Source organism: Pteropus medius, unplaced genomic scaffold (genome assembly GCF_902729225.1).
Source record: "Pteropus medius unplaced genomic scaffold, Ma_sr-lr_union100, whole genome shotgun sequence".
NCBI lineage: Eukaryota > Metazoa > Chordata > Mammalia > Chiroptera > Pteropodidae > Pteropus > Pteropus medius.
In genome coordinates, this window is record NW_024345600.1 from 18,149 (window position 1) to 36,148 (window position 18,000).

Here is an 18,000-nt window from a genome sequence, read left to right on the forward strand (position 1 = left end):
CTCCACATACTCACCACCATTTGGTATTGTCAATCTTCTTCACTTTAGCCATTCTAATGGGTATATAGTGATTCCCAGTTTTATCCTGTTACGCGATTCTCCAAAAAAAATAGGAAGCAGGTAACCAAAGGGAGTGGAGGAACAAAGGAAGAAAAGGGATTATAAAAAAAAAAAATCTAGCTCCCACTATCACCCTGCTTCCTCATCTTGAGCCTGTCCTTTGGACTAACAACTTCTGCTTTCCTAAGAAATATTTTTTGAAGCCCTTATCATCCTTTTTCACTCCACACATGGGCTGAAATATGGTAACACCCGATTCTAAAGTGCAGTAGTAGCTTGCTAGGCTAAGTAAAAGCCATGGATGCATTTTTTAAACCTTAATTTTAGCTAGTTTTAGATAGATTTTTTACCTCCTCCCACACCAAATTCTTTTATCAGAGCTGCTGTCAAGAAACAGAATTGTTTGTTCATTGCCTCTTTCCCTATTCTACCCTCTGATGGAGGGTGTTACATGCCATTAAAGTAGCTAAACAGCAAAAGGAGCTAGCCAAAGAGTGGAAAAGGAGACCATTTGTAATACAAAAATTGAACACTTCAGCTGTCACTCACCTAGGATTGTCTCTTGAGATTCAATTTGTCTTCAAGCTTCTCTTTACACATATGGGTACATTTACATATTTTGAATATTTCAGTTAAATTTATAACATATGGGCATGTGTTAATAATGAATTTTGTTAAATATAATTTTATTTATAAGACTAAGAACATCGGTCATTCAATATAGTAGATCATAAGAGCTTTATGATCCTTCTGCTCTTACTTCCCAAAGCAAATAACAGTTTGCTTTGGGAAGTAAGTAAATTTTAAAAAATTTTAGTTTAGAAACAAGTTGAGAAATACCCTCACTAGACGTAAATATCCTACATGTTTAGCAAAACAAGCAAAACCATGGCCTCTCTACTCCTTAGGATGCAGAGCTTTTTTATATATTCATAATACTGCAAAGAGATATGCAAATTTCAGATACTATTAGCCCATCATCATGTCTCCAAAAATGACTTCAGATGTGGGATATGGCACATATTTCCCATTTTCTTTTGTAACAGAATTTTCTTTTAGTAATCCTAATAATCGGGTTATGAGCAATGCAAACCAAACTTCTAAGAAAATTGAATTCTCAGCAAGCTGTACTTAAAAGTAACTTACAGGGAAATTAGTTAGGAACTGATTGGTTGGTTTGCTTGTATTTTTTTAATCTTCTGGAGTAATGTTTACGTGAAAATATAATCAGAAAATTAGTACCTTCATCAAGAGGTAATTCAGAGAGCTTTACAAATAAATCTAAGATTCTCCTTGATTACAAAAGAAGGCTTTCTACCTCCAGAACCCTTAAACGCTCAGAGGCAATTATACCATTAAGGTCTCTCTTTCCATGCAAAGATTATCTCATTTCCTCATAATTAGTATTTCCTGTTTATGGAAACAGACTATATTCAGAAAACACACAAACACTCCTCCCTCTCGCTCACTCTCTCACTCACTCTTTTTCACTGTCCTTTGCTCTCTCTGGAGCTGTATCACTTGGAACCTCTTTTCCTTCCCATGGTTAACACGGTTGCATTTTGATGGCATCTGTCATACAAACTGTTATTTGCTTTGGGAAGTAAGAGCAGAAGGAAAGGAAAAGAAAACTTGGAAAATCTAGTCAAAGGACTTTTTTTTTTTCTTAGATGAAGTGTTAAAGATAAGGGAAGGAGTTACAGATGGTGATAGGTAAGGAAGTTTTACATCACCCGTGGTAAGACTGTGCAAAGGAATTAAGGTGCTAAAACTTGGAAGAAATAGAAAACTGTTGAGAGTATAAAGAGGAAGAAGGATGATATGAGTGTTCTTTTCCTTTCCTCTTCGCCTTTCAGAGACACCTCCCCAACTTCATTTGTTGTTACTGTGTGAGGATGAGATCTGAGGTTTCGGGGATGCTGTCAGGATTACTCAAGGATAGAGTAAGAAAGTTTTAAACTTTCTTATACTCAAAAGTGAAATAACGCCTTAGTTCAGTGCTTTATAATTTTCACAGCAGCTACTTAACCATTCTTATTCAATCTACAGAAATCATTTTTAGTCTTGAAGGGGTGTATAGACATATGTATTTAGATAGATAAATGAATGGATGTTAGGTAAGTGGATGGATGGGTGGATAGATGGATGATTGGATACATAATAGATAGAATTATATACACACATATATTTTAAAATATTTTTCCACCTACTGGATTGAGAGCCCTAGAGAACTGAATATTTCTTCTTCTTTGTGACTCACAAATTGCATAGCATGGTGGTTAAATGTTTGTTGAATAAGATTATTACTTTCCCTTTAATATCACAACTCAAAGATGTTAAGGATCTCTTAGCTAGAGGAAGAGTCAGAGGAAAAACCAAATATCATAACTTTCTGCTTCAGAGGTCTTTCTATCCACCATACCTTTGCCACACATAGATTATTATAGTCCAAAAAATAAGAGAGAAAACGTCACAGTCAAAAATCAGATACAAGTTCAAATGAGGATTTCTGGAATGGTGGGAGTTGAAATTGGATGACACACAGGCACTTTCGTCTTCATGTTCTCAGGTAGAAAGTGTTTAGAAATTATAACCACGGAGCGGGGGAAATCCTTCACTTCACATTTAATTGCAATTTTAGTTCTGCAGATGAGAACAAAGCAAATAAACTTCTACTTCAGCTTCCATTCTAGATGTTTAAAACCACCAGAATTCCTCAGAACACTTGCAGTTTTGTTGAAAAGAGATCACTCTGAAGCCAGAAGAGCTCTCGAGACTTCCATGGAAGCTGCTGTCCTTAGTTGGCAAATATCTGGAAAAAGAAAAGGGGAACAGTCTACCTCCCTTAAAATGGAAGCTGTTTCATCCTAAATACCATTTATACACAATAAAATAAAAATCTCTCCCTAAATAAAAACCCAGACATAAAAAGGATGCAGTCCCACGGTGATGATAACTAGAATCGCTCATGTGCTCAGTGGTGCTGCCTGTGTAATCTCTGGAGGATTCCAGCTACACGTGTTAGTTCACGTCTGTCAGCTAAATCTGAACTCCAAAATAAAACAAATGCAAAATGTGACACTGAGGAAGATTATGTGGATTTGCGATTTCCCCTGGAGGACTTGGTCCAGCCGGCAATAAATGGATTGAGATTTCATGCAGAACATGGAGACAGACTGTTGCTCCGTAACTTTTCTTCGTGACTCTTGTGCATTCTTGCAGGGGTTGGTTTTGTTTCGTTTCGTTTTGGTGTTTTTCATTTTGTGTCTATGCAAACATAGCAATGAAAATGGAAATTGTAGGGTGATCGGATTTTTTTAAGGATGTGGAATATTTGGTATCCAGAAAAAGAAGCACAGGCTAACTTTCCAACAAAAAGGGGAATGGTTAGTGAATTCTGACATGCTTCTCTAAAGCGGTAATATGGTAATATGGAGTTACTTAAAATGTCTACTGAGAGTCGAATCTGTAGGAAAGTTCTTTAGCTTTAAAATTGGGTGAAAAAATTAAGATGAAAATGGTACTTACATTATGGCCACTACAAAACATAATCATAGGAACAAAATGAAAGGAAACATGCCTAAATGCTAATAGCCTATGTATAACTTGTTCACTTATTTGTTTTCCTGTATTTTCTGTCTCTATAATGGAAAAGCAGTATGATGATGATGATGATGATGATGATGATGATGATGTTGATGATGAAAACATTGTTTAAGAACAAGTAAAGAAAAAAACATTAAATTTATATCATGTTAAATTTACACGTTTAACTTATATCGCATTAAATTTAAAAAGACGAGAAAGAAGTCTGAGTGCGCTCACTTTCGCTGTTGCTGTGACATATATTCTGATGTGAGCTGTTCAGTGCAAGAGTAATGTCAAGATATTGTCTAGCAGAATTCCCACAGTTAAACCCAGAAACATAAATGACAGTGACATAATATTATAGCATTGTCACTCAGCACAGTTATTCTCCTACTGCTGGGATTTTTGATGGAGTTTCTGAAGCTGTCCCGTGTAATTGATACTGGAGAAAATTCCTAGAGGCAGCTACTGCTCTGATGAGTGGATACCAATATGAGGCCGGCCCATGTTGTTTCAACAGTATTTTTTGCCTTTGATTCACATTTCTCATGAGTTGTAATAAGAACCATTAACAAAACCTGCAATGACTTTTATTTCTTACCTTTTGGAACTGAGCAGTTAGAACCACATTCTTACACTCATGTGTATAATAATTTTTCTTAGTTAATAGTTTGAAAATGTAGTTATTTGTATCCACTCTTCCCACATTTCCCCTTTGAATCTTCCAGAATAATTTGCGGCAGAAACTCAATATTGTTTTCTGAGTTGAACTGAGTTTTGTCACTATCTTAGAATAAGTAAATCTCCAATGTATTTCATTACTTTACCTTTACTCCCATTGGGTTCCTTATACATGCAGTTAACTTTCACCCAAGCAATAATGAAAACAATACAGAAGTTTGCTTTACCACAGTAGCCATTGCTCTGACTTTTTGAAAATTAAAGGTTTGTAAACTGACTAGTCATCGGTTATGGTGCGTGGGGTAGTAGATTCCACTTCTTCCCTATCTGCTTACAACTGTCAGATGTTAAGCTGTTCTTGCTCACAGCAAACCTAATTGCTTTTGGACTTGACTTTTGCATAATGGCTATCTTTCTTTGAAATATTCTGTTATTGTCTTGCTGATTGGAATTCATATTGTCTCCTTGAGAGACTTGAAGCCAAATATCACCCTCCCTACCACTCTACTGTTAGCCAGCTTGACTCTTGGGTTGATGAGGACTTCTGTTCTTTGTCTATACCGGTTTCCCCTGCTACCCCAAAAGCAGAGCGTTCCTATGAAACCTTCCTTAAGCCACAATGGCTTAAAGCGAAGAATTTACCTGGGGACACATCTTACTAAGTGATGCACAAAATAAATGGAGACGAAGCACAGATGTTCACAGACACAGTTCAAAGCTATGGCGACTTGAGGCTGCGGCGCTGAGCGTAGTTCCTGGGAAAGGAGTCTGGCGGGGCCACTCTCATCACTCGGGGTGCGGCTGCCTCCATAATGGCTCCCTGCAAAGCAAACACTGAACACTATTTTCAATTTTTCTCTCTCTTTTTTTTTTTTTTGGTAAAAGCAAAAATTCTCTTCAGATTTCTTCCTGTTAGCAAAAATGGGTACTAATGTTGTAGGTCTTTCAGAAAAGCAAAGTGGCAGAAAAACAGACTTTTGGTAAGCAGGGTTGCCTGTGTATGCATTTCACAGGGAACTCTGTAAGGTACTTGCCTGAGCCCTTTTGGTCTGGCTTTAACGCTGCTAATAGCCTCGTCCAAAACTGAAGCTGTATTATTTTAATGTTTTTTAGATGGTCAAGAGCCAGTATAAATGTTTTGAACATGACAACACTCAAAATAAAAAGCACCATCTTAAATGCATCATAACAGTATAACCAATAACATAGCCTGGGTATAGAGGTTAATACTAAGAAGAGCATGGTGAGTGGTGAAGAGCAGGCTAAGAATCAGGTGTGAACACAGGCCATGACACCTGTGAGCGATATGACCATAGACAAGTTATTCAGTGTTTCTGAGTCTCAGGTTTTGCATCTCTAAAATGGAAATGATAATGTATTTTTAAGGATTAAATGAGACATGTGTACACATATATAATGCACTTGATACAGTTTCTAGCAGAGCTGGAACATAGTAAGTGTTCAATAAATGATAGTTATCATCACTGTCTTCTGTGATTCGGGATCATTTCTGATAAGTAAGGAGAGCTACCCAGATGTTCTTGATATGAATCATCACTGTGTGTTAATTTGTTCATCTGTCTGTCTGTCTATCTAGGCAGTTCTGTGGATAAGGCAGCAATGGAGCTCCAGTGTAGAGGAATGACTTAGCTTACCTCCTGTCAGGGATTAAGTGGTGTGCATGGAAGAAGCATACCTTCTTTTAGATTAGGTCTAATATTAAACTAATAGCTAGAAACCAGATCCATTCCTGCCAGTACACACCACTTCAGAGAGGGCTTCTCCAAGGTTAGCCCCATCTCTTTGTGCAAAGCACCAGTGAATTTGTTTGACATGATTAATGATAAAAATGACCAAGTCCCTGATTTTCTGCATCAGGATTTCCGTGCATCCTTTGAGTGTACTAGCTGGAATAGGCACACCGTGAAGGTTGCATCTGCTCTGTGCCAAGCCCTGCGCTGGGTATTCTCACAGTTTCTATCTTCATCTTCTCAACAACATTTGAGATTAGCATTAACTTCTTTGCTTTATAGGTGAGAAAACCAAGACCAGAGGAATCAGGTAACTTGTCCACAACTGAGTTGTGGGAGAGTAAACCAAAAACAGCAATAGAGGTTCCACCAGCTCAATTTAACCACAGTTATTTGTTTAGTGCCAGTTTTCTTTTTTTTATCAAAATAATATCGAATGTCCGTATTACTATAAAAACATTTCAGGGCAGGACTCAGGAGCCCAAGATAGTACCAATAACATCAGATCCCATTACCTTCTGGGAGAAAGGCAGTGGGGATTTTATGGAAGGAATTCATATTCAAGATAAGCCTTTGGCAAAGTAATTAAGAGTAAGAATAAAAAGAAATAAGAAAATGTAGTGTTTTTAGACTTACAAAATACACTTGCAAAGGTTAATGTTGTATTTTTCTGAAATGGGGGAATTCTTTGATCTTGATACTTAAAAAAAGAATATAAAGCTGTTTGGGTCATATAAACAATATTGCCTACAAGTAAGCAGCATCGGGACCACACTTATTTAGCATATTTGTAAATCATCTGAAAGGATTTTATGGTGAAATTCTAGGTTTGCAAAACCTGCCAAGCTTCTTCAGGTAGTGAAATGCCAAGCTGACTAATACAAATGCAGAAAGGTAACACAGGCCTATACGAGTGGGCAGAAGGGAAGCAGACGGGCTTCTGCATGGACAACTGTAAGATAAGGAATTTAGGGAGAAATAATTTAAACCATCCTTCCAAGATTAAAGGACTTTGAATTATCAGCTGTAACAAAATTAGATTTTTCAAGTCAGTGTTTTTTTCCCCCTAGTTATTCCTACTACAGATAAAAGTGCTTAGAAAGGGCATTTAAAAGGGGGATTAAATGCAGAAAATAGTATCTTGCTCAAATGTAAAGCGATGGTTCACTTATACCTGGAATATTATGAGCAATTTGTTCAATAAACCTTAAGCAGTTGTGCTCGGGTAAGAGAAGGTACAGAGAAATTCAATTAAAATGATCTATGGGGAGGAAGGCCTGCTCTATGAAAACAAACTGCAAAGATTAAGTTTCATCAGCCTGGGAGGATGAAAGTTTGTGAAATCATTGGGATATGGTGCACGTGGACATTCTAGTTTAAATACTAGTTTGAAATCTAAATAAATTTGGGCAGAGAAGCCAATAAGCTGACAAGTAGGCAAATAAAATTTCAAGCTAGCACAAATGAAATGCCTACCCCCCCCCTTAAAAGCTAGAAAGAGAATTTAAAAAAAAAAAAATCATTTACACAGTGAGTAGTGTACTTTGGGAACTAGTTACCTAACAAGAGTTGTTATATCCTGGAACTACACATGGGCAGGGGAAGGGGTAAACACATTTCTAAGGAATCATTCTTGTTGTTTTTAAAAGTCAGTAATATTTGGAGATATGCCCAAACTTTGAAGTTTACATTGGAGTAGAAAAAGTTTTTAAATCAGCAAACCTGACTGAAATCTCCAGGCCGCCGCATACTAGCTCTTAGGCACCTTAACCACTCTGAACCTCTGTCTCCTCATCTGTAAAGCTAAAAGAAACCCTTCCAGATAGAGAAGATTGACAGGGGTAGTATTTGTAAAACTCCAAGAAGGAATAGGGACTGGGGCTATTTTCAAATCTTGGTTCCCTTTGCCATCTCTTCTACAATGTGCCCTTTGCAGCACTGTCAGATTCAAAATCCTATCCTGGGGAGACTCTGAGTCTCCCCCAAGTAGACAGGGCTTGACCGTAGCTCTTCTTCACTACGATTATCTATATTAACATTCATTCTTTCATATTCATTGAGCCCCTATTATTTCAGGCATTGCTTTAGGCTTTGGGGAAATAAGTGATAAAGATAGACCAGGTCCCTGCTCTCAGAAAGCTTACCTGGGGGAGAGGGGCACGCAAACACTAAATCTTTGTGAAGAGATACCACCTGAGCAGTGTCCAGAGGGATGAGAAGGCATCTTTTGAAATTCTCAGGGGAAGCATTCCAGGCAGATGGACAAACCGAGTTAGAGACCCTAGTGGGAGTGAGAATGGAATGTTCAAGGAACAGAGAAGGCCGGTGTGACCAGGTGTCCCAAATGAAGAAGAGAGAGGCAAGGACGCGAGCCAGACAGAGAGCAACCAGCCCTGTTGGAGCTCGAGGTCAGGTCAGGGCTCAGATTTTATTCTAAGACCAAAAGCAAGCTTTTGGAGCGGTCGTGTGGTTAGGGAGAAGACTCCACTTGTACTTTTGAAAGGTCTTGCAGCTGTCGAGTGGAGAATGGGACTCCAGGGTAGCATGAGTAGAAGGAGCGCTGTCTCTGCTTTCTCTTCCTACCCCCTCTACTTTGCCCCTCAAGACTTTCTCCACGTTACTCCCCTCTTTCTGGACTCAGGGTCACCCTGATTTCACGCCCAGATCTCTCACGGTGCAGAAGTAACTTCGCACAAAGCTCTTTTCATTCCTTCATCTTTTTAGGACGTACGAAGGTTATTTTTCTCAAATGAAATATTTAACCCAAATATATGTCATTTCAGGTTTTAAAAATCAATTTGATTGGCCACAGGAAACGTATTTTGGCATCTCTGGGAGACAGGCTGCACGAGGATCCGCCACAGAAGCCCCCTCGGTCCATCACCCTCAGGGTAAGTGCTCAGCACATTCGTGTTGCTCTCCATGCTTAGCCCCCCAATTTATTTTGGGCAATAACATGAAATGACTAAAGCAATGGATCAGGAAGTACAGGCTGTTTTCCACATAACTCACCTTATCCATATAAAACACAGTCTCACTTTCGATTGTGTTTTTTAATAAAATTTTTTCCCTCCCTTAGTTAAATACATAGTTTTGAGATTTAGAAACACATCTGACAAACCACCACCTTTAAAGAACCACTCTCGCTACTGCCATCCCACACTCCCGTCTACACCAGGAGAGAAGAAATGAGTTTTCTGTCAAACTCCTCAAACCCACAGAAAGAAAATCGATCCAGGACTATAGTTAAGTAAAGATCCATTTAAAATTAACCTTAAGGTCTTCTGTTCTTTAAGAAGTAAAAATTGCCCAGCTTTACCCACTTCAAAAATTAAGAATAGAGAATCTAGAATTTTATTCAATAAACTATTTGAACTATATTTTAGGATTATGGGGTAGCAAAACAAGAGAGAGAAACCTTAGGTAGAAGAGAGAGAGATAAATGGAAGGGGAAGGAAGGCAAGAACAGAGAGAAAGAGAACAAAAGAAATGATTTCCAGGCAAAATGGAGTGAGAAGTAGCCAAAATAGTCACTGGGTTTTGTGAGGCCTCAAGGAACTTTTCTAAAATTTATCAAAACACCAGAATCTCCATGACCGGTCGGAGAGTTCCAACTCTGTTCTCTTTAGTTGGCCCTGTACTTGCTCACTTCTGATTCTCATTCTGCAAGTATAAGAAAAGGAAGTGGTAGTAAATGATGAACACAACGCGTGGCATTTAGACATAACTGCCAGCAATGAAATGCGGTAGAATGCCTCTTATCAGTGAACGTCGGAAAACAGCATGACCACTGTCAAGAGAGCAGAGGGTCGGGCAGAAGAGGAGCTGTTAAGATTTGAGTCCGATTCATTTTTAAAGAAGAAAATGTGCAAAGATTTCAGGAAATGTAGGAGAAGTAGCTCCAGAATGGAGCCCTGAGGAAAATTGATTTTTAGGGCAATTGGGAGACACTGGGACATTTGGAAGCTAGTTGAGGGCTTTAGGAGTAGTGAAAGGAGAAATAGGAGCTTTTTTTCTCCCACAATAAGAGGACTTTCAAATAAATTGGGGGGCAGGAAAGAGGGTAGAAAGAGATTACTGTTTTGCCTTCATTTTGCTACACTAAAGGGAAAAAAGATATAGGCACCATCAGTATAATCATCCTAAAATGACTGTTTAGAGGAGTCATTTCCTGCTACTTACCCTATTCTCTTTCTTTCCCCTTCTGAACCCATCCCTCTGGTTCCCTGGAAGAGATTTAGGGTAACAGCAAACAGAGATTCCCAGGAAAAACATGCCAAACCTTAACTTGTCAAAGGAACCTTAACTTTGTCCAGAAATCTGAGGGAGGCTCAGGGACCAGCGCGACTCAATCCTCTTCTTACTTGCAAACACTAGAGCCCAGCTGTCTGCTGCACCTCATCTTTCTTCTGACCAATTTCCTTCAGCTTGAGTCATCTTTACCACTGAAACGCATCCACTGTCATGTGCATTACTCTGCCATCTGTACGTGTGACATGCCATGTCTCCATGCTGCGTCCTCTTCCCCACCTGATTGCCACACCACTCTCTGGTGGAGGATCAAGACCCATTGGCTCTCACTGTAGCTCTCTCATCATGGCATCTGCCGTGGTGAAGACAGTTCGTCCATGTGAACACACGGCTCCTTGTAAACCGACGTGACAGCGTCAGGGGTGCCCGACATCTGTGTGCTACTCTCCTCTGAGATCACCCAGAGTGCTGGGTTAAGAAAACAGCCTGATTCTTTATACTTTAAACCTTTGACCTGAAATATTTAGGGGGAAAGGTATTGACTAGATCGTGCCATTAACAAAATGGTGGAAAGTCATCCATTCCTTGGCAGTTGATTCAAAAATGACTCCCCACCCCCGCAGTTTGTCTTGTCAGTATTTCACAATTTTGCAACCAAAGGTTAGCCACAAAAGCATGGTATTTACTTCATGATGTATTTCCATTCAGGAACCCAGTGGTAATCACACTCCTCCTCAGTTGTCTCCATCACTTAGCCAAAGCACTTACACCACTGGTGGCTCCCTAGACGTTCCTCACATTATCATGCAGGGCGATGCAAGGAGGAGAAGAAATGAAAACTACTTTGATGATATTCCCCGATCAAAACTGGAGAGGCAGATGGCCCAGGTAAGGTGTTAAAAGCCTCTGTGACGTTGTCGCCTTTCCTCCGTAGCAAGTAATGCATTCTAATTTTGAATAACAGCTTACGATGGATGCCTGTTGTCCACACTAACTGGAACTTTACCATTTTTTTATGCCACGGCTTTCATTTCCCGCTCACTTGAACTAGGCTGAGACAGACCTTTCTGGGAATGGAAGGTATACGCAGAGCCTTATTACACATTCTTGTTAAAAAAATTATGTCTGATCTCATTGCATCCAGCAAGTCTTTGCTCTAAAGGGAATAATACTGTGCAAGAATCAAATCATAACAAAAATGAATAATAAAAGCCTACGTTATAAAATGTAAATTGGCTGGATGACAGGGCAGAAGTCGGGGGAGGAAGTAACTCCAGGTAATATTGTTAATTTCCTTTCAAGTTTTTACATTTACACAGAATTATACTGTTGGGACTAGTTGCATCATCTCACGTTGTCACCTCAAGCGGCTGAAAATGATGATGCTGCCTGACACAAATAACTGAAAAGAGAGATCTGTCACGTTCAGATCTTTCTATGTTTTGGGTATGAAAGTCCATATCTGTCTGGCCTGTCCTCAGATCGCTGCTCAGAAACTGAAGTCAGCCACGACCGCACAGTGGCACTGGCCTAACGCACATTCAGAGAGAGGCAGCTAGCTCTGCCGTTTCGCCCCATGATTCAAAGATAGGGATTTGTTGACAAATATTGGCAGATTCAACTCTCTTCATCCTCATTCTAGGTTCAGACTGGTGCATTAAGAGGCTTCTCTCTGCCTCCCACACCTAAGATGAGAATCTCGAGGTGAAAATTTGACTGTAATTGCTTCGCCCTGGTTGTTAAATATTTTTCTCAACTGTTTGGTGAGATTCTGTTTTTAAAAGCCTTTCGTAAACATTCTATGCAGCCACTCACAAAAGAAAAATGTGAAGAGAATGTTCTGGAAACCATGGCTATTCTGCCTGCAAATGCCCTGGAGAGAAAGGGCCTGGGATATTGTGTTTCTTTTTAGCTTTCTCAATTTTGAATTGTTCTCAGAGTTCTTTGCGCAAGGAATGGCAATGTTGGGATTATGGAGAATATTTTATTGAAGGGAGATGGAAAATGTAGGAGAGACAGAAAAGAATAATTTTTCCTTTCTCTCTTGTTAACTATTGTCTTCTAATCCTTATTAATGTTTTCACTGTTGTTTTTTAAATAAAGAGCCTGAAAGCTTTTTTCCCCAAGTTGTTCATATATTTCCTGCTATTTGTCAGTATCTGTGGATCACAAATGTGGTTAAATCTCTCTAGTGGCAGAATTGTAGAGACAAAGTTTGTTTTAACCTTGAACCATGTAGTCTTTGTGTGTTAATATAAACCTAGTCTTTCTGAACCCTTCTCTTCTCTGGGTAAGGAGCAATCATGCATTAATGAGCGTTAGCTTTTATTGACTCTGCCAGCTTCAGGAAGAGAATCACCTATCTCATCTGCTCATCTAATTTATGAAACATCTCCGCATAGTACAATTTTTTTCAAAGAGGAAATTAATTACTCTTCCATCTATGTGTGAACATTCAGGTAATCTAACAAGACTGCTCTCTCTTCCTTATTTATTTATTTATTTTTTTTATGAGATTCACAAGCTAGGGGCAGTGTATCTTTTGAATAGCCTAGATCTTTTTCTTGTCACTCCAATCAGAATGTGTTGCTTTCAGGAATTATGTTGTTCTTGAGAAAACTGAATGAACTTGTATCTGGCCAGGCAAGAAAGGCCCAAAAGCAGAAAGAGGAGAGAGATAAGCAGGCGGATGGAATGTGGTGACCTACAGAGGATCCGTATGAATGTGCTTATTCACCTCACGTGTACTGTTACTGATGATAGAAAGACTGGTATAGACACAGGTCTGCATCAGCAACTAGATTGCTAGAAATTTTCTAAAATACTGCTGTTCAGTACAGCACTTTTGCTGCAGAGAAAAGAAGAGATGGGACCACGGGAATCTGATCAATAAGAAAAAGGGACTCCAGAATCGTAACTCTTTAGGTTGTGTTAATTGTAGCCTTTTATTCGTTTGTTTTAAGAATGTTTTCTAGTCTGGAAATGCCCGAAATCATGGAAAAATGAACATGTATGAACCTCTTAAAAATAGTGCCATTTCGAAGCTTTTTTTTACCTTTCGAGATATTAAATACTTGGTACTTTTGATGTTGAACAGTTTTATGTATGTGACTTTTTCACTACTCATCCACTCAATCGATGTTTCTTTTTCTTATTCTTCCCTGGTTTTGGTTGTTTGCTATACTAATTTTTAAAAATCTACTTGCCTTTTTAAAAAGCCGTCGTACTTTCTGTAGACCACATTCTTCCCCAAAGTTACGTGCGTAGCCTATAAAGTTGAGTCTTCCTGAAGATTTGAGTTAGCAATTAGGATTCCGGTAAGCGGACAGCTAATTACACCTCCTCCCCACCTGGAGCTCAGTCCCCATGGTTCTTTCCCAAGGGGTTTCTCTCAAAAGGCCTACTGTAGTGTGCTTAATGCATGCCTAACCAGTCTGTACCTTGCTGTCTCAGACATCCATCTTCAGGCTTTCTTTCTTCCTTGCTAAAAGAAAGGAAAATGCAGTTATTAGAGACTCACCAGACAGATTCATGTTCTCAGAACCCCGCTTACTTCTTTAAATTTATCTGAGCTCCCACTAGAGTGCTTTGGAATTCCAGCCATAGGCCAGAAACCTTAAGTTCTTTGTGACTGCAATAATTCAGAGGAGTTTTGCCTTCTTAAGGTCTGCTCAATAGATGTTTGGAAATGCTTTGCTTAATTTGGAAAAGTAATGCTTAAAGTTAAATGAAGATACATTTAATGTCCATTCTACCTATTAAGTTTATTTGTCGGCAAATATTTTTTTAAAGGTAACACTAGAGTGGTATATAATTACTTGTTTTCAATTTGAACCAATATTAAAAATAGCTATCTTAGAATACGAGGAATTTGCAAAAATTCTGGCTATTGTTTGCTTTTATTCTGATATAACCAATATTCTTGCGTCAAATTGTCTTAAATGAATATGTGAGAAACAAACGAGTTTTTTACTAGTAGTTTTTAAACCACTGAATGTAATGATGTAAACACATTTAAACCATAGGGTTCCCTATTATGCTAAAAATATAGCTTTTCTAGCCTGAAATTCTAAATTGTACACATTAGCTCAGAAGCTCTGAAATGCTTCCCCATTTCCATACCCCTAATAAATAAATGTTGCACTCACATTTTTATAATAATACCTTAATTCACATAGAGCTTTAAAATTTTTAAAGTACTTCCGCATCTGTTATCTCATTTTAGCACAAACAAGGTATCCGACACAGCTATTGATGTGCGTGTAGCACATGGCACATCCGCTTTTAAGTCCAAGCTCTGCGAAGATGAGATAGTAAGTGAAAATATATCAAAGGAAGGGAGAATATTTCCGGTATTTAGAGCCTAATCTTAATCTTTAGAAATTTTCTTGAATGATATTTAGGAGGAGTCAAAGTACTCTTAAAATGAATACTAAAGGAGAGTAATGGAATTAATAAAGTTTAGGGATCACATTCTTCAAAGTTATGAATAAAGGGAAAAGAGTTCCCCAGTGCAAAAGTTAAAATCATTTATAGAAGGCCTTCGTTTATAGAAGATACTTATGGAAAAATGAAATAGTACTTCTCCTTGCAGAAAATAAAAAAGACTCCTAAACAGGAAGAGAAATGTAGATTTTTGCACAAACTTCAGCTTTATATTAATGAGGATTATTCATAATGTGGAAGTCCTTGTGCTTTGAATATTCTCATCTAAATAAAATTATTAATATTGCCTGAAGAACACAAACCGGAAAGCAGGCATGATCCACATTTTAAAAGCAAGGAAACTGAAATATTACAGGGCTCGGTCCGGGTGGTGCAGCCAAAAGAAACCAAATTAGAATTTGCCTGAAGCAATGCGTTAGGCTCTCTAAAGGCTTTGTCTAAATTCTTTCTAAATCATAGAAAGTAGATTCAGTTCAGTCTAATCGTTTCTGATCCAAACAGCATTACTTAATAAGTATGACTAGATCAATTCCTTCTTTATCTGAAAGCATTTTACACATTATATTAGTTCTACAAATATTCATTCTTTTGCTATTGTTAAAAGAAGAGAAATGGAAACCAAGCCATATAGAAGCCTTGCCATGGCCAGATTCATCCCTGGGATTCCAGGTGCCATATTTTAACCCTCACAACAGCTCATTCTGTACCCCAGGAAGCCCAAGTAGGTGAGTGAGTTGCCTAACAACTGGTACATGACAGAGCCAGCACTCCAGCTCTGCTCTCCCTGATCGTACCCTGGTTCTTCCATGGTTCCCGATGCCTGTGGGCTGCCTCTGTTCTAAAATGATATAAAATATTTTAGTCACAGTTCAACAAATACTAAATTGTCATATGCTGTAACAGATTACGCTTAATGTAGGCACAGCGAGCAGAACAAGAATAAAATACCTAGTAGTTTAGTGGGCACTTATTGAATCAGGACATGGTTATCACCACAAAACCCTTTAAATGCAGAACTACGGTGGACATTTGTTGACCCTTTTAATGGGAACCCACCTTGAACATCTTGGTAGAACTCTGTCCTCCTATGTTTGTGAAAAGCTTTGCAGGTAGATGTGGAGTTTACTGCTTTTACAGAGACGTGCTTGCTGGTGGGCTTTCTCCACATTGCATGCTGTTTCCTTAATGGCTTCTTCAGTTGGAGTTCTGATTTGGTTTCTTTCTTGCTGTGACCTCCACCAAATCATGCAGCTTCTCTGAACTTCGGTTTTCTTGTCTTTAAAATGTGGGTAATGCCTACCTCTCAGGTTCGGATCAGATGAGATAATTTATGTGAATGCATATTCCAGACTGTGAATACATACATATATATATATTTGATTATCAATTCAGATATATCACCCATCAGTCCCAAAATCAAAGGTCCCTGATTGTTATAGGGCCAAAGCTATCAGATGGTTGTAATATTCATAAAAACTATCTTTTTGTTCTAATGTTATCCATGCTTAAAATGTTGAGAATGGAATTGAAATTTTCCTCTTTATTATTATAATTGCATAAATATGAAGGCTGCCAAGGAATATCTAACATGATGGAGAAGGGATTTATGCAGAACGATCATCAAAGGCAAGGAAAGCAAAGGATAGCTGGAACAGTTCTCTGCAAATACAGGTTATAAAAGTACGCAGCAAAGGATATCTTCCAGTATTAACATGTTATTCCTGCAACATGATGAGATAAAACATTAACTGAAAAAGAAAGGATTATTTTGTCCTTCGATGAAATTCCTTAGCTAGAGAAACATGGATACTCAAAAAAAACCATGAGGCAAATACGTAGCCATCTCTAGGAAAGAAGGAGGATAGTAATTTATTCTTTTATACTTTCCCTGGGATTGTTCCTAGAAATACTCCCTGCTTCTCTGGTATTATGGAAATTTACAGATGCAACCTTCAGAAAATAGGACAGCCATGTAAAGAGGAACAAACATCATTTTCCTAAAGGATTTTTCCCCAGAACTATACAAGTTTTCTTATTGTTGTATTATATCAGATTTTTTAATGCCCATAAGTTAATGGCAAGTTTTTAATTTAGATTTTCATCACTTAGCTACTACTCAGAAAGGCTCAGCATGTCCATAACTTCATTTTCTTCCATGAAGGTTTAAAAAAAAGCAACTCCTAATACTTAAGCACAGATGGATAATATATAACCCAAAAAAGCAGGTTAAGAATAAACTCAGTAAGCTCTTCTATCAGGTACTTCTGATTTGACACCTGTTGAGTTGACAAGCTGACATACCAGCTTCAGAGATAATTTGAGATATTGATAATATCTGTGCCTTCTTTCAAGCCAGAAACTCTAGACCACCAGCCATCTATTCCCAAAGGCATCATTCCAAGCAAAAGTGGGGGAAAAAATGTTGCTTTCATACCAGGCACTTAAAACTGATAGCTTGTACACCTTGTTTATTAATGGGAAAAGTTAATTGCCTTTTCTCCTTTTGACAGCTTTGGTAGGAAATTCCAATTTGATTAGTGTCTTTCAGGCCACATTGACATGTTATTGTCTGTCCTGTATACTGGGGTTTAAAAAGAATGGGAAAAGGTGGGTACGTCTTAGGTTTTGATACTCATTTTACAAGTCTTGGTTCTTTTATTCTCTCTCGAGCCCATCTGTGAGTCAAGTTAGACAGCCAGGCGTTTGTTCTGACAGATGCCAAACAGACCTACATACCTCCAGTCATTTTGCTAGAAACGCTCTGATGTCCCCATGTTACCTCCATGTGCTGAGACTTAACCAAGGTGAACGTTTCCAATTAAAACAAAACCATAATTTTTTTAAAAAATCAAAAGAAAAGATCTTATTTTCAACTGAATAAATAAGAAATCTGGTAATATATAAAAACCGTATTTCAGTGGCGTTGACCTTGTGATGTTTCGTGGTGCCTTAGGCTGGCTGACATTGAGCAGCTTGCTCACAAAAAGGCACACCAGGCTATTTTTTCCCCTTGTTAAATTTTTGGAATGTTTCTCATTATATTCAGTCCAGTTCTCGGGTCCACAGATCAGAGTTTTGGCTAGTATAATCTGACCTTGCTAAATTTTCAAGGGTAAAAGAATTCTGTTATTCTCTTCCTTTTCTTTTTCCAGTGTGAAAGAAAGAAAAAGAGAGAAAGAAAAAAGAAAGAGAGAGAGAGAGAGAGAGAGAGAGAGAGAGAGAG

The 18,000-nt window shown here is 38.3% G+C and overlaps 1 protein-coding gene and 1 long non-coding RNA gene across 13 annotated transcripts in view; one reads left to right on the forward strand and one right to left on the reverse strand.

Annotated features, from left to right (window-relative positions):
* Positions 1-2,760: 2,760 nt before the first annotated feature.
* Positions 2,761-18,000, reverse strand: part of LOC120611600 (uncharacterized) — a 37,425-nt gene continuing 22,185 nt past the window's right edge. For 2 of the 4 annotated variants that reach the window (XR_005655232.1, XR_005655235.1), the window contains exons 3-4: positions 15,834-16,127; positions 9,531-14,628 (exon numbers count right to left, since the gene is read on the reverse strand). This is a non-coding gene — a long non-coding RNA (uncharacterized LOC120611600). Of the gene's footprint in view, positions 5,150-9,530; positions 14,629-15,833; positions 16,128-18,000 lie in introns of those variants that run through there. The other 2 variants (XR_005655233.1, XR_005655234.1) reach the window with 2 other exon arrangements.
* LOC120611598 (ankyrin repeat and sterile alpha motif domain-containing protein 1B-like) overlaps positions 8,837-18,000 on the forward strand; it is an 83,025-nt gene continuing 73,861 nt past the window's right edge. For 4 of the 9 annotated variants that reach the window (XM_039874046.1, XM_039874047.1, XM_039874038.1 and 1 more), the window contains exons 1-2: positions 8,841-8,971; positions 11,040-11,219. In XM_039874046.1, coding sequence (XP_039729980.1) covers positions 8,852-8,971; positions 11,040-11,219 — 300 coding nt within the window. In that variant the 5' untranslated portion in view covers positions 8,841-8,851. Of the gene's footprint in view, positions 8,972-11,039; positions 11,220-18,000 lie in introns of all 9 variants that reach the window. The other 5 variants (XM_039874045.1, XM_039874042.1, XM_039874043.1 and 2 more) reach the window with 2 other exon arrangements.